This window comes from Macrotis lagotis, chromosome 1, assembly GCF_037893015.1.
Source record: "Macrotis lagotis isolate mMagLag1 chromosome 1, bilby.v1.9.chrom.fasta, whole genome shotgun sequence".
In the NCBI taxonomy this organism is placed as follows: Eukaryota; Metazoa; Chordata; class Mammalia; order Peramelemorphia; family Peramelidae; genus Macrotis; species Macrotis lagotis.
Genome location: NC_133658.1, coordinates 100,024,754 through 100,038,192, shown reverse-complemented (window position 1 = coordinate 100,038,192; position 13,439 = coordinate 100,024,754). Strand labels below are relative to the sequence as shown.

The 13,439-nt window shown below is 39.2% G+C and overlaps 1 protein-coding gene across 1 annotated transcript in view; it reads right to left on the bottom strand.

Annotated features, from left to right (window-relative positions):
• The window catches only part of MSH6 (mutS homolog 6), a 27,626-nt gene extending 14,187 nt beyond the window's left edge, over positions 1–13,439 (bottom strand). Inside the window, exons 1-2 of the mRNA XM_074205454.1 lie at positions 13,018–13,439; positions 1,518–1,717 (exon numbers count right to left, since the gene is read on the bottom strand). Of these exons, the coding sequence (XP_074061555.1) occupies positions 1,518–1,717; positions 13,018–13,352 (535 nt within the window). The 5' untranslated portion in view covers positions 13,353–13,439. The remainder of the gene's footprint in view (positions 1–1,517; positions 1,718–13,017) is intronic.

Below are 13,439 nucleotides of genomic sequence, written 5' to 3'. Positions count from 1 at the left end.
CTCACCCCATACATCATTTGACATATCTTGTCATTTTTATAATCTATTCATAGCCATCACCTTTGTTCAAGTCTAATCACCTGTTATAATTATCTCTTAACTGGTCCCCCAATTCAAATGATTCCCTATTCTAAACCAATCTATCTCCACTCAACTGTCAAAATGATTTCCCCCAAAATGTAGCTCTGCCCATGTCAGCCACCAGCTTCATGAACTCCAATGACTCTCTAGTACCTCCAAGATCAAATATGAAGGCCTCCATTTCAAATTCATAACCTGGTACCCTCCAGTCTTTTCAGTCTTCTAACACTTCCCTTCCTTCTCTACTTAATCTACACTCCAGCTATCCTGGCCTACTTTGACTGCAGTTCACATGACATTCATCTGTCCCCTGCTTAGCTCTGTCTCTTGGTTTTGATGTTTTCTTTTAAGTATCTCAAACTCAAATTCCTCTACCTAGAGAAGACCTTTGTCCTGGTCACCCAGCTGCTAAACCTTTACCTGAAATTACTTCCAATTTACTACATATATCTGGTATGCATGTAATTATTTGCACGTTATCTGATTAGATAATGGAAAAAGTCATCTTCTAGCAAATGGTAATGCTGGTAAACTCAACATAGATTTCCCAATTCTCGATCCAGGGCTCTTTAAAATCCATTTAAATATCACTTACAACATTTACTTCTGTACTGAATACTTAAAGTACAAGCAGTCCCTAATCCAAACTAAAAACAAGTGCAACTGGACAGCAGTGGAATGAGCACTCCATATTAACTGATCCTAAATATAAAATTTTATATGCTAGAGGAAGGAAGTTAGCCTAAATGGCCTTGATATCTCTTCGAGTTCTCTATATGTGAACTTGAACAAATAATTTAATACTTTTGAGCTTTCCTCCTGCTAGTCAAACCTTATCTCTTCTGAATCTTATTTGAGCATTATGTCTATTTGACAATTCATAACATCTCTATTCTTTTAAGGAAGATAATAAAATGGAATCCAACTGCAAAAGGTTAAAAAAGCAGACAGAGAAATCTTTTAACACAAAAACTCACATCAATGACATGGTGGGAAAAGGACCAGATTTGGAATCTGAGGCCTTGTGTTCAAATCCCAGCTCTGGAACACACTATCTGTGTGACTATAGACATATCTCTTTAACTCTCTTGGTCTCAATTTCCTCATTCATATAAAGGAGATTTGTAAAATTATTCATAAAATGAGGGAGGGATTGGATTAGTTGATCTCTATGATCCTAAATTTCACTTTCTCATACCAAAATCTTTGATAATGGTACAAACAAAGAACACTTCTACAACTTAACAAATAAAAGTTACATTCAGTCTTTTTCTTTTTTTCAATTTATGGAATAAAACAAACATTTCCATAACAGAATAAAAATGATTACACATGAAACTGCAAATCTATTATATTCATACACACACACACACACACACACACACCACATTCAGCAAAAATGTGGTAGTTTCCTATTGAAAGACCAAATCTCTTACCTGTATATGGCTTCACAAGCCTTTTATTAACCCAGCCCCTCACTGGATTGTCATCAAAAAATTGTACATGGACACGGAAAGTTTTCCCCCTTTCTCTGATGAATGTTCCTTCAGTGGGATGGTTATATACAAGGCAAGGCCACCAAGGGTAACCTTCCATCTTGGCCCAAACCAAATCACCAGGAGAGAAATCACAAGAGCTGTGGTCAAAAGAAGATAGTTGATTAACATTTGGATCAATTACCTTTAGAGGTAATTAGCTTAACAATGCTTTTGTGTGTTAAGTTTCCAAAAGTCCTTCAAAGTTTACAATACAGGAATTAAAAAATCTTCAGTTAATAGAAAATAACACTGAAGGAAAAAAATTCTTTGTTTTTGAATAGAAAATACCACTATGATCTCCCCTCTAGTAAATTTAAGCTATATAATATCGTACAGCAATTCCATAATCAGAATGCCCAACCACAAATTTCTACAAAGAATTATACTATAAACACAGATAGCAAAATATATGAGTACACCCCTACAAGTTTTCCAAGGTTATAATAAGAGATGAAAATACAAATGCAATGTGGTAGCACACATAGAATGCGAAAACTATAATTAAAAATAAAGCAAACTTTTGAACTAATGAATAAATAATCTTGTCTAAGAAAACACAATGAAATATTTTAGCCACTCAATCTCTGATTGTTATCCAGGAAACTAACTGTATGGAAATGGTAAAATCTTACTATCCAAGAATGCTGACAAATTCCAGATGTTATAAGAGTAGAAAAGCATTCTTTATAAAATCAAAAGATGCCATTAGGGGAAGAAATATTTCCTTGTGAGTTGGTGTGGTCGGTTATCTAGGTAAGATTACATGATATGTCACCAAATATAAATAATCAATCAAATTAAGGGCAAAACCAAAACACAAGCTATTGAGCCTCAAGCTTTTTGGATAGACCCAAGACCTTGTTGGACATTTTGGATGGACCCATAAACAAGAACTCAGGGTCTCTGAGATCAGCAAAACCAAAAGTTTAGAGTTAATTTCTAGGCACATAAAAAGCCATAAAACTATTTCCTCCACAGTTACTGCTGCCATAAAAGTCTAACTCAAAGCAGAAAATAGAAGTAACAAACTAGGTTTTCATTATGCAACTCATTTATCCCTGAGAAAAATAAGCAGTCACAAAGTTTCTGATAGCAAACTAAGTCAGTTCACAGATTATTTATAGAAGATTCACAACAGGTTGATTAAAAGGAGACAACTTACACTTAACAAAGACAATTTAAAAACGTGGAGCGAAAAAAACCCTTCCACAAATGGCTACACATCATTTTGGGGAAGTTCAAACTCCCCTTTCAGCTCCTTATCTGAGGAATGCCAGGTTTTAGTATGGTACCAACAGGAAAGTTAATCAAATGTTCCAGAAGGAATGGCATAATTAAGTGGATTAAAAGGAAATTTTTAAAAGTCCCATCACGGGGTGGGGGTGGCAGCTAGGTGGCTCAGTGGATAGAGCACCGGTCTTGGAGTCAGGAGGACCTGAGTTCAAATCTAACTTCAGATTCCTAATGCTTTCCTAGCTGTGGGACCTTGGGCAAGTCACTTAACCCTTGCAAAAACAAACAAAAGTTCCATCACAATACTAACAATTGGACAGGTACTCAACTATACTAAATGATTATGCTTATCTTCCTTAATAATATACCTAATGCACTCAACCCTTCCAAAAAAAAAACTAAAAAAAATAACATACCTAATGAATATGAGAAAGTTAGCATCTCAAGCTAGAACAGAGTAAACACTCAGAACCTAGTCAGCCAATACTTTGGACCACTGTTTGCTAGGGATACAAAGAAAGATAAAAGATAGTCTCAAGTAATTCTGTCTACAGACTGAGAAATCCAACATTAACCCCATTATACGATTCTTCCTCCACTTTGTGAACTAGACCTTGCTTTGATAGAACTTACATAATTATGGGAATTAAGATCTCATGATGATTCTGGGAATTTGGGAAACATGTGCTGACCACAAAATGTTCTATACCTCTTGAAGTGTTCTTGTAAGAACAACAAAATGTCTAGGGCATTCCTGGAATAACCACAAGATTTGTAAAACTGTCCAATCAGAAGGGAGAAGGCCCATATTACTACTCAAGACTGTGTAAATTGATTGGTCCCTTATTATTGACTGTTAAGAATGCTTTGTAAACTGCCAACTGGTGTCCTTGTACCTACTGAGGTCTTGAACCTGGATTTGTTAAGCAGTTGCTAACCTTGCAAAAAAAAAAAAAAAACCAATTTGTTCAACTATTGCCTCGGCCCAGCTCAATTTTCCATCACAAATGGGGAATACCACATACAAATAAGTTATATACAGGCTAAATAAGAAATAATCGAAAAAATGAAAGACATTAGAAGTAAGAGGGGAAAGTTTTCTCTATACACAGTCCTATGCAGAGAAAGCAAAAAAGCCATTGTTGTTGGATTGCAGGTTTAAGGTGGGTTAAGGAGGAAATTAAGCTGTAAGAAGACTTGAAAATGTGGAAGAGAAAAGGTTATGAAGGACCTTCAAAGATCAAAAGAAGAATTTTCTAGTTGATCCTAGAGGCAATAAGGAGTCAGATGATCTCAGTTTGAATACCATTTCTTGTCCAATCTGATTTTGGTAAAGTTGTTTACCTCTGAAATTCAATTTCCTCTGGACTACATATAGCATTCAATATAAAATATGTACAAATTTACTAAATACAACATAATTATGCTGTCATGTAAAATAAGCATTAACACAGGAGGTGAGAATGCAATGGCTATTTCAAATTGTACTAGTATGAAAGCCTCCAATTTGACTAATGCTCCTAAAGAATTAAACAGCTCCAAAATTCCAACTAAAACTGTTTCCTCCCTTCTAGACATCTACAAGCACCTGTGAAATAAGGATATGCTGTGATATTTTTATAAAATTAGAAGAGAAAACAATTAAATGGGGAAAAAAAATCTTTGCAGCTAGTTTCTCTAATATAGCTTTCCATTTTTTTTAAATTTCATTTTTATTTGTTTATTTATTTTTACATTTTGTTACATTTTAAGTTCCAGGTTGTCTCCCTCTCCACTTCACACTAGAGGTAGCCCCCCATGTGATCCAGATAGTTGTATGTATGTGTGGGTATATATACATCTATATATTACATATATTACACATGTGTAATACATCCAATAGTTCTTTCTCTGGAGGTAGACAGCATCTTCCTTAATAAGTCCTTTGTAGCTGATTTAAATGTAATATGCAGAGTAACTTAATCATTCACTGTTATTCTTTAAAGAAAATTGGTTTTTAGGTATACAATCCTTGTTCTGCTCATTTCACTCTTCATTATTTCATGCCAAGTCTTTCCATGTTAGTTCGTCACTTCTTAGAGCAGAGTAGTATTCCATCAGAATGAACTCCAATTTGTTTAGCCATTCTTCGATTGATGGGCAACCTCTCAATTTCCAGTTCTTTGCTACCACAAAGAAATCTCCTATAGATTTTTTAAAACATACTAGTATTTTCTTTTTTCCCCTGATCACCTTGGGAAACAGGCTTAATAGTAATTTATTGGGTAATCCATTTTATAACTTTTGGGGTATAATTCCAGATTGCTCTCCAAAATGACTGGATCAATTCAGTTCCACCAACAGTTAGTTTAGTATCCTAATTTTTAACATCTCCTCCCACATGTCATTTTTCCCTTCTATCATTTTAGCCAACTGACAGATGTGAGATATCTCAAAGTTGTTCTAATTAGTATTTTTATCAATGTAGCATTTTTCATGATTATATATATATATATATATACATAGCTTTGATTTCTTCTTATAAATTCGACAAAGTTCTCTATATGAGACCTTTATCCAAGAAACTGCCTATAAAAACTTTTTCCAATTTTCTGATTTCCTTCTAATCTTGGTTTCCTTGATTTTATTTGTACTGTATTTTTCAAAATATGGGGAACTGATTCAAATTTGTGAGAACAATTAATCTGACTGATCTCATCAAAGGATATGAACAAGCTATAGAAATTAAAAATCACCTAATAGGCATATCAAAAAATGTTCTAAGGGGCGGCTAGGTGGCGTAGTGGATAAAGCACCGGCCTTGGAGTCAGGAATACCTGGGTTCAAATCCAGTCTCAGACACTTAATAATTACCTAGCTGTGTGGCCTTGGGCAAGCTTAACCCCATTTGCCTTGAAAAAAAAACCCTAAAAAAACTTTTAAAAAATGTTCTAAATCACTAACAATTAGAAAAGAGTAAACTAAAATTACTCAGAAGTTTCAATTCATGTTCACAAGATTGCAAAGTTGAAAAAAAAAAGGAATATGCTGGAGGGGCTGTGGGAACATGCAAGTATAAAAGCATTATTGCTGAAGTTAAATAGTGCAGTCATTTTGGAAAGAAATTAGAACTATGATCGATAGTTATTAAACTTTAGACTTTATGACTTCACTTGTAAAAATAAAATTTATAACAGCTGAAATAAAAGAAAACCCCAACAGAGTTTCTGGATTGATTAATAATTAATTTGTTAATTTAAGCGATCAATATATTGATGGTCAGTGTTTTCTCATAGTAACTAAAGATGCCAAGGAGATCCTGAAACACCTTAAATAACTTCTAAAAGGGAGTTTCCTGACAGGTGAAAATTAATCTTGATTGGTGGACATTTAATGAGGTGGGCTAAGTGTCTTCAACTGAAAACATTGCTAGATCATGAGACTTGGTTCCAGCCATGTGGGCAGGGGAAAGTCATCTCCATCTAAATCTGGTTTTTTTCTCTTTCATTAGCTGGGAAACTAATGGGGAGGACAAGGGAGAAAGATTTCTGTTCCTCCTCTCAGGATAAGTGCTCATCCAGACAGAATTTTGCTTATAATTCTGTCTGAACAGAAATTAGGTCTCCTAGTTAAGTGCCTATCTGAATATTAAAAATTCAGGGAAGCATGAAAGGGCTTACATAAACTGATTCAAAGTGAAGTAAGCAGACCCAGAAAAACATACATGACTCTAAAGTAAAACATAAGGGAAAAAAGCACAACGGACATAATTACCATTATGGTATAATCAATCAAGCTCAGTTAAGAAAATCTCTTTCGGTTCTTTAATGAGGAAAAGGAGCTATAGTGTATGGATATGGAATAATGTATATATTGTTAAACTCAGTTTACAAGTGTTGATTGAATGCGCTAAATGTACTTGAAATGTACTTTCAAAATGAAGATGAATTTTAAAGTTGGCAATGAATTCTACTTCACCACCTTCAGTAGTCTAATGAAGCCTAGGAACTCCTCAGAATAATTTTGAAAAAATTAAGGTAGTGAAAATAAAAATAAAATTCTTCTGATTCAAGTTCAAAGATCCTCTACGTGGACCTCAGGTTAAAAACCTCTGAAATAGTCTTGAAGGACACCATCCTACTCTACCTTGACTTCCTTCTTTTTCCAATCTCAGCCCTACAGCTATCCAAGTCAAATTCCTAGCCTCCTTGCCCTATCAAGGCTTACACTTGCCAGAACCCAAGCTTTTGTCTCTTAAACCATCAGCCTTTCCCCCTACTTATATGTGGATGAATAGAGCTGGAAGAAATAACTAACTACATCTATTAAAAATTTGTTATCTAATTACAACTGGAACCTTACCACAAAAAGGCTGCCTCCCTAGTATATTCTTTCTCATTCCCCAATGAGGTTATTCTAAAACTTTTCTCTCTTCAAATCTCCCAATTCTCACTTAATTCTTTACTGAGAAATATTGATATTCACTATCAGCTCCCTTCCTCTTCTCCCCTTCTCTAAATCTGGGTTACCAATGATCTCTTAATTTCAAAAGCTAATGACCATTTCTCAGTCTTCTTCCCTGGACTTCTATTTAACACATCATATTCCTGACAACTCTTTCCTCCCAGATATTCATTCTTCTCTTTAAATTTTCATATCCTGGGGCGGCTAGGTGGCACCGTGGATAGAGCACCAGCCTTGGAGCCAGGAGTACCTGGGTTCAAATCTGGCCTCAGACACTTAATAATTACCTAGCTGTGTGGCCTTGGGCAAGCCACTTGCCTTGCAAAACCTAAAAAAGAAAAAAAAATTTCAGATACTGTTCTGTCTTGGTTCTCCTATCTGTCTGGTTGCTGCTTCTTAGTTTCCTTTTGTCAATCCATCACCTACTACACTCCTCCCTAACTCATGGGCCTCAATTTCTTCTCTCTAAACTCTCTCACTTGGTAACCTCTTCAACTCCTATGGAGCTAAATATCATTTCTATGTAGTTGACTCCCAGAAGATATTCCTAGTTTCTTTTCTGAGCTCCAATCCCTATCTCCTACTGCCTAGTGAACACTTCCAATGGATTATCTCAAAGGCATTTCAAAAACATTTCCAACAATGTAAAGGCCAATTAAAAAAAAATTTCCAAAGAGTTCAATCTGTCCCTGAAAACCTTGTTTTCTCTGGCCTCAGACACTTAATAATTGCCTAGCTGTGTGACCTTGGGCAAGTCATTTAACCCCCCCTTTTTTTTCAAAGAAAGAAAACCTTTTCCCTTGCTTCTGTTAAAGACACCACCATTCTGGTCCAAAATTTTATTCTGAATTCCTCAGTCTCTCTCACTCTATACAGTCAATTGGCTATCAATTCCTGTTGCTCTCTCCAAGGCAACTCTTACATCTGTCCCCTTTATATCTACCCACACAGACACTGCCCAATTTTTTTAGGTACTCATCATTTCTCTCTTGGACTTGCAGTATTATAATTAGTTTCCCAGACTTTATTTATCATCTTTTATTACAAGGTCCAAACCATCTTTATCATCCAACAAATTTCAAAGAACAATATAACACCAAGCCAGGGATGAATCCAGGTCCAGAGAGGAAGGCTGGGAACACATTTTTTGATCTAAGTGGATTTTTGTTTTAAAATTGTTTCAAGCTAACTAGAGGCACTGGATAACCAGTCAATGCAAACTACTTATTAAGTGTCTGCTATGTGTCAGGCACTGTATTTTGTCACTGAGGATACAAAGACAAAAATTACTTTCTGCCTTCCAATGAGAGAAAAGGACAATAAAGCTACTTCATAGATATACAGAGGCCATAAACAAAATAAAATAAACACAAAGTTGGGGACGAAAGGAAGAGATAACAAATGGGGAAATCAGGAAAGTCTTGGACAGTCTTTTCTCTGTCTGCTGCCACTACCACCACTACGCCCTTCTCCTCAAGATTGAAGGCACCTCACTCATTTGGGAGTACTAGGTTTAACAGACCAAATGTTTGATTACAGGGACAAGGGAAACCGAAGCACAACAGGGCACCTAGATGGTACTGTGGATCCAGTGTCAGATCTGGAATCAAAAAGATTCATCTTCCTAATTTCAAATCTGACTTCAGACACTTAGTAGCTATGTCACCCTGGGCAAATCACTTAACCTGGTTTGCCTCAGTTTGCAAATCTGTAAAATGAGCTGGAAAAAAACGGTGAACCACTCCAGTATTTGTCAAGAAAATACCATGGGGCGGCTAGGTGGTGCAGTGGATAAAGCACCGGCCCTGGAGTCAGGAGTACCTGGGTTCAAATCTGGTCTCAGACACTTAATAATTACCTAGCTGTGTGGCCTTGGGCAAGCCACTTAACCCCATGTGACTTGCAAAAACAAACAAAAAAAAAATCCCAGATGGGGTCACAGAAACAGAAGGAGTGAAACAACTGAACAAACAACAAAACAAGAGAAAGGGAGAAATGTTATCCTGTGGAATTAAGATTCTAAAGCAAAGAAAAACAAAGGGATTTGGTGAGGACTATCAAAACAAGACTGTCTTTTCTGTTGTACTTCTAAAATGGAGCATGACCACTAAGCACTGGGGCTCACTGCTGTCCTGCAGGACTATGGGAAATTTAACTGTCTCTTATTAAAAGTACCTGTTCAACCTGTAACATATCTTGTTAAATATTTCTTGTTCCCAAAGTATTCCAGTTGAGTCCAACTGGACTCAATCTGTAATCTCATTTGGCTTTCTGTCTTCTTGAACTTAGTCTTCTTTGTTCTTTTTTTAGGTTTTTGCAAGACACATGGGGTTAAGTGGTTTGCCCAAGGCCACACAGCTAGGTAAGTATTAAGTGTCTGAGGCAAGATTTGAACCCAGGTACTCTTGACTCCAGGGCAGGTGCTTTTTCCACTGCACCACCTAGCAGCCCCAGAACTAAAGTCTTCTTGCATCTTTTCTTAGCTCCATGCACTTTACCATGCTATCTATTAAGCAAGTCATTATCTGGTGCTTTCCCTGAAACTCTTAAGACTAAAGGATGCCTTGACTAAACAAGAAAAGATATTTAATTAGTTCTTTGATAGAAAACACCCCTCCTGTATTCTACTGGATGATAAAAATAATTAAAGAGTAGGAAAAGGTAGTAAGAGGGGGAAAAATTTTTTTTTTTGTAGGGGTAGAGCCTGAGTCAATAATCCTGAAAAGATACTAAGAATTCCAAGAGGTAGAGCAGCTAGGTGGCACAGTGTATGGAGCAGTGATCCTGAAGTCAGGAGGACCTACCTGAGTTCAAATTTGGACTCAAGACACTTAATAATTATCTAACTGTGTCACCTTGGGCAAGTCACTTAACCCCACTGCCTAGAAAAAATTTTTAAGTATTCCAAGAGGTAGAAAAGAAAAATAGATTTCAGGTATAAGTGACATCATTATGCAAAGACAGGTAGGTGGGGAATCTGAAGACCAACAAAGGCATCATTTGGGCTGGAACAAAGATTATAGGAAAGAAAGAATGAATATGCCAACAATTCTGTATGAGAACCCAGAAATAGGGGCAGCTAAGTAGGGCAGTAGAAGAGCACTAACCCTGGAGTCAGGAGGACCTGAGTTCAAATTTGACCTCAGACACTTAGTAATTACCTAGCAGTGTTCTTGGACAAGCCACTTAACCCCACTGCAAAAACAAAACAAAACAAAAAGACCTGGGAAAAGAAATTCCTATCATTCTCACATGGAGGTTAATTTCAGTAATAATGGATATTGGATATTGGGGAGAAGGGAAGAGGACTTTGATGACTACTAGAAAGTCCACTCTTGTAAGAAAATGATGGACAACTAAACATATTTCAGCTGGAATACTTGTTAAAGAGTGCAAAGTACCTCATTTCCCCATGTTACATCTTAATTCGGGGGAAAGAAACTTGGAAAAAATGTATTACATAGTTATTGAATGCAAATTTTATTCATCATGAAATTCAAGGACCTAGGGCAGCTAGGTGTCATAGTGGATTACCTAGCTGTGTGGCCTTGGGCAAGCCACTCAACCCCGTTTGCCTTGCAAAAACCTAAAAAAAAAAAATTCAAGGACCTTCTGATCACAGCTTTCAGGCATCTTTTGGGCATGTCTGATGTATGGATGCATGCTTAGTCCATTGTGTTTCATGAACCTGAAACACCAATAGTGTCCTCCTTTAAAATCTGTCACTTCTTTTTCATCAGTAATTCTTCTGGCCTCATGCTGAACCATCTTTGTGGACACAGGAATTTCAATGGCCCTTTGTGCTTCAATCCATCTTTGCTTCAATTTCCCCTCTAAACCAGGCCATCTGACTGACTTGCCTCTCATTGGCTTTCTTCTGCCATGGCATTTTCAGGAGGGGTTTTTTTCCTCAATTGGAGGACCACCAAACTGAATTTCAGCAGTGCCATTTCCATTCACTTTTGCAAACTGGACCACTTTGAACTTGAATTCAACGCTGTATGAAAATCTTTTTCTGAGCCACATCTGGGCAAAACATAACCTAATATACCAGTAACAAATGCAAATCTGAGTGCAAAGACAAGTGCAAAAAAGCAGGAAATGCAAGTAAAAAAAAATCTACAATGAGTGCAAAAAGAAGCTTGAAAAAGCAGGAAATGCAAAAGTTAAAAAAACCTACAACTGCTGCATAAGACCTCAAATTTTTTGAAAAAGGTTTAGTCTTATACATGGGGAAATACTGGTATGTTTACATGAAGGGAAAGTAAATATCATTTCTTTTATTAAACCCTTCAATTAAGCAATATTTCTTTCTTCCCTCAAAACAAAATTTTGTGTTATCTTTTAAAAGGTGATAGTTCTAAAATAAATAAATAAATAAATAAATAAATAAATAAATAGATTATTTTTTGGAAAAAAAAGAGAAAAGGTGATAATTTTGGTATAGCAGAAAGAGCAATAGATCAGATGACAGAAGCAAAGCTGGGACATGGCTCCAAGTTAAGTTTCAAAATTGGGCTGTCCAGGAGAGGTAAATGACTGCTAATCAGTGGCTTAAAGCCTTCACATCATCACTATAACACAAAAGAACAAAGGATCTGCTGGAAAGGACTAGAACATCTCGTTTTATAAACACTAAAATTCTTAAATACAGGAAATATAGATAAAAAAAACAGAGTTATGGTCTTCACCCTTAGCATTTCTTAAACTATCCCTAACTCCTTAGAGGAGCACTTCTGTGAAATGTGAATTGGGAATTGTGTACAGACATGATTTTTAGCTGGGGCCTGCTATGAATAGCTTGTATTAAGTTCCCCATTTTTTATGAGCCTGAATCCCTTATATTTTAAGACTTCCCTTTTCTGTGTTGAGACACAAGTTCTCCGTTTTTAATGTGTTCATTCTTCATTTGGATTCATGGAAAAATCACAAACTTCCCACATGATGCTAAATTAAGATGTTATCAATAACCTAATAATCAATAAGTTTCAGTGCTGCTTTGCCATCAGAGAAAAGGAATGTTTTATTAGTCAAGAAACTGTACAATTTTCCATTTCCCCCATTCTCAGACACAGATTCCATCTATGTGCAGCCACGATTTTCCCATTCTCATCCTTTTTCAAAATGCCCCAGGATGTTAGTCCACCTTGTGGTAAAATGCTATAACTCCTGGCTAGCTGGGTGCTCCATCACGCAGCAGTCCCTACAACCTCCAAATTACTCGGTTTAGGTGTGTTTGTTTATTTAGGTTTTTGCCAGGCAGTGGGGTTAAGCGGCCTGCCCAAGGCCACACAGCTGGGCCATGGCTGAGTGCGTGAGGCCGGACCTGCACTCGGGTCCTCCGGCCCGCGGCCACACAGCTGGGCCATGACTGAGTGCGTGAGGCCGGACTTGCACTCGGGTCCTCCGGCCCGCGGCCACACAGCTGGGCCATTGCTGAGTGCGTGAGGCCGGACCTGCACTGCTGACCGCAGGGCCAGTGCTGTCCGCTGCGCCGCCGAGCCACCCCTACAACGCGGGTCCCCGCAGCCCCGTGGCTCCGGGCCGGGCCGCGCCCCCCGGCCCTCCCCGGCCCGGGCCCAGCCGGGCGCCGAACAATAACTTTCCCGCAGGCCCCGCCGCCCCTCCCCCGCGCCCCGCCCCCTGCGCTCCATCCCCCACGCGCGGGCTCCCGGCCCCGCCCCCACCCCGCTCCGGGGCTCCCAGGCCGCGCCCGGGTTACCTGGTAGGAGAGCCCGCGGGGGCGCGGGCCGGGGCCGGGGCCGGGGCCGGCGTGCCCGGCGCTCGCCGGCGCGGGCCTCCGTTCAGCTTGATCTCCCGGGGCAGCGGGGCGACCCCGGAGCTGGAGCGGGGGCTGGGGCTGGGGGCCGCCGGGGCGGCGGCGGCGGGGGCAGGGCTCCGCTGGGCCTCGGGGCCCCGGGCCGCGTCGGCCCCGGCCGCCCCGGCCCCCGCGGCCCCGGCGCCGCTTGCATCCGCAGCAATGGCGGAGGCCTTGTTGTTGCTGCACAGCGTCGGGCTCTTGGGGAAGAAGCTGAAGAGGGTGCTCTGCCGCGACATGGCCGCCGCCGGGCGCGGGCCCCTCCGCCCCGGCTCGCTCCGGACGCCTCGGGCCGGGCCACTGACCCGCCGCGGCCAACCGCCGCC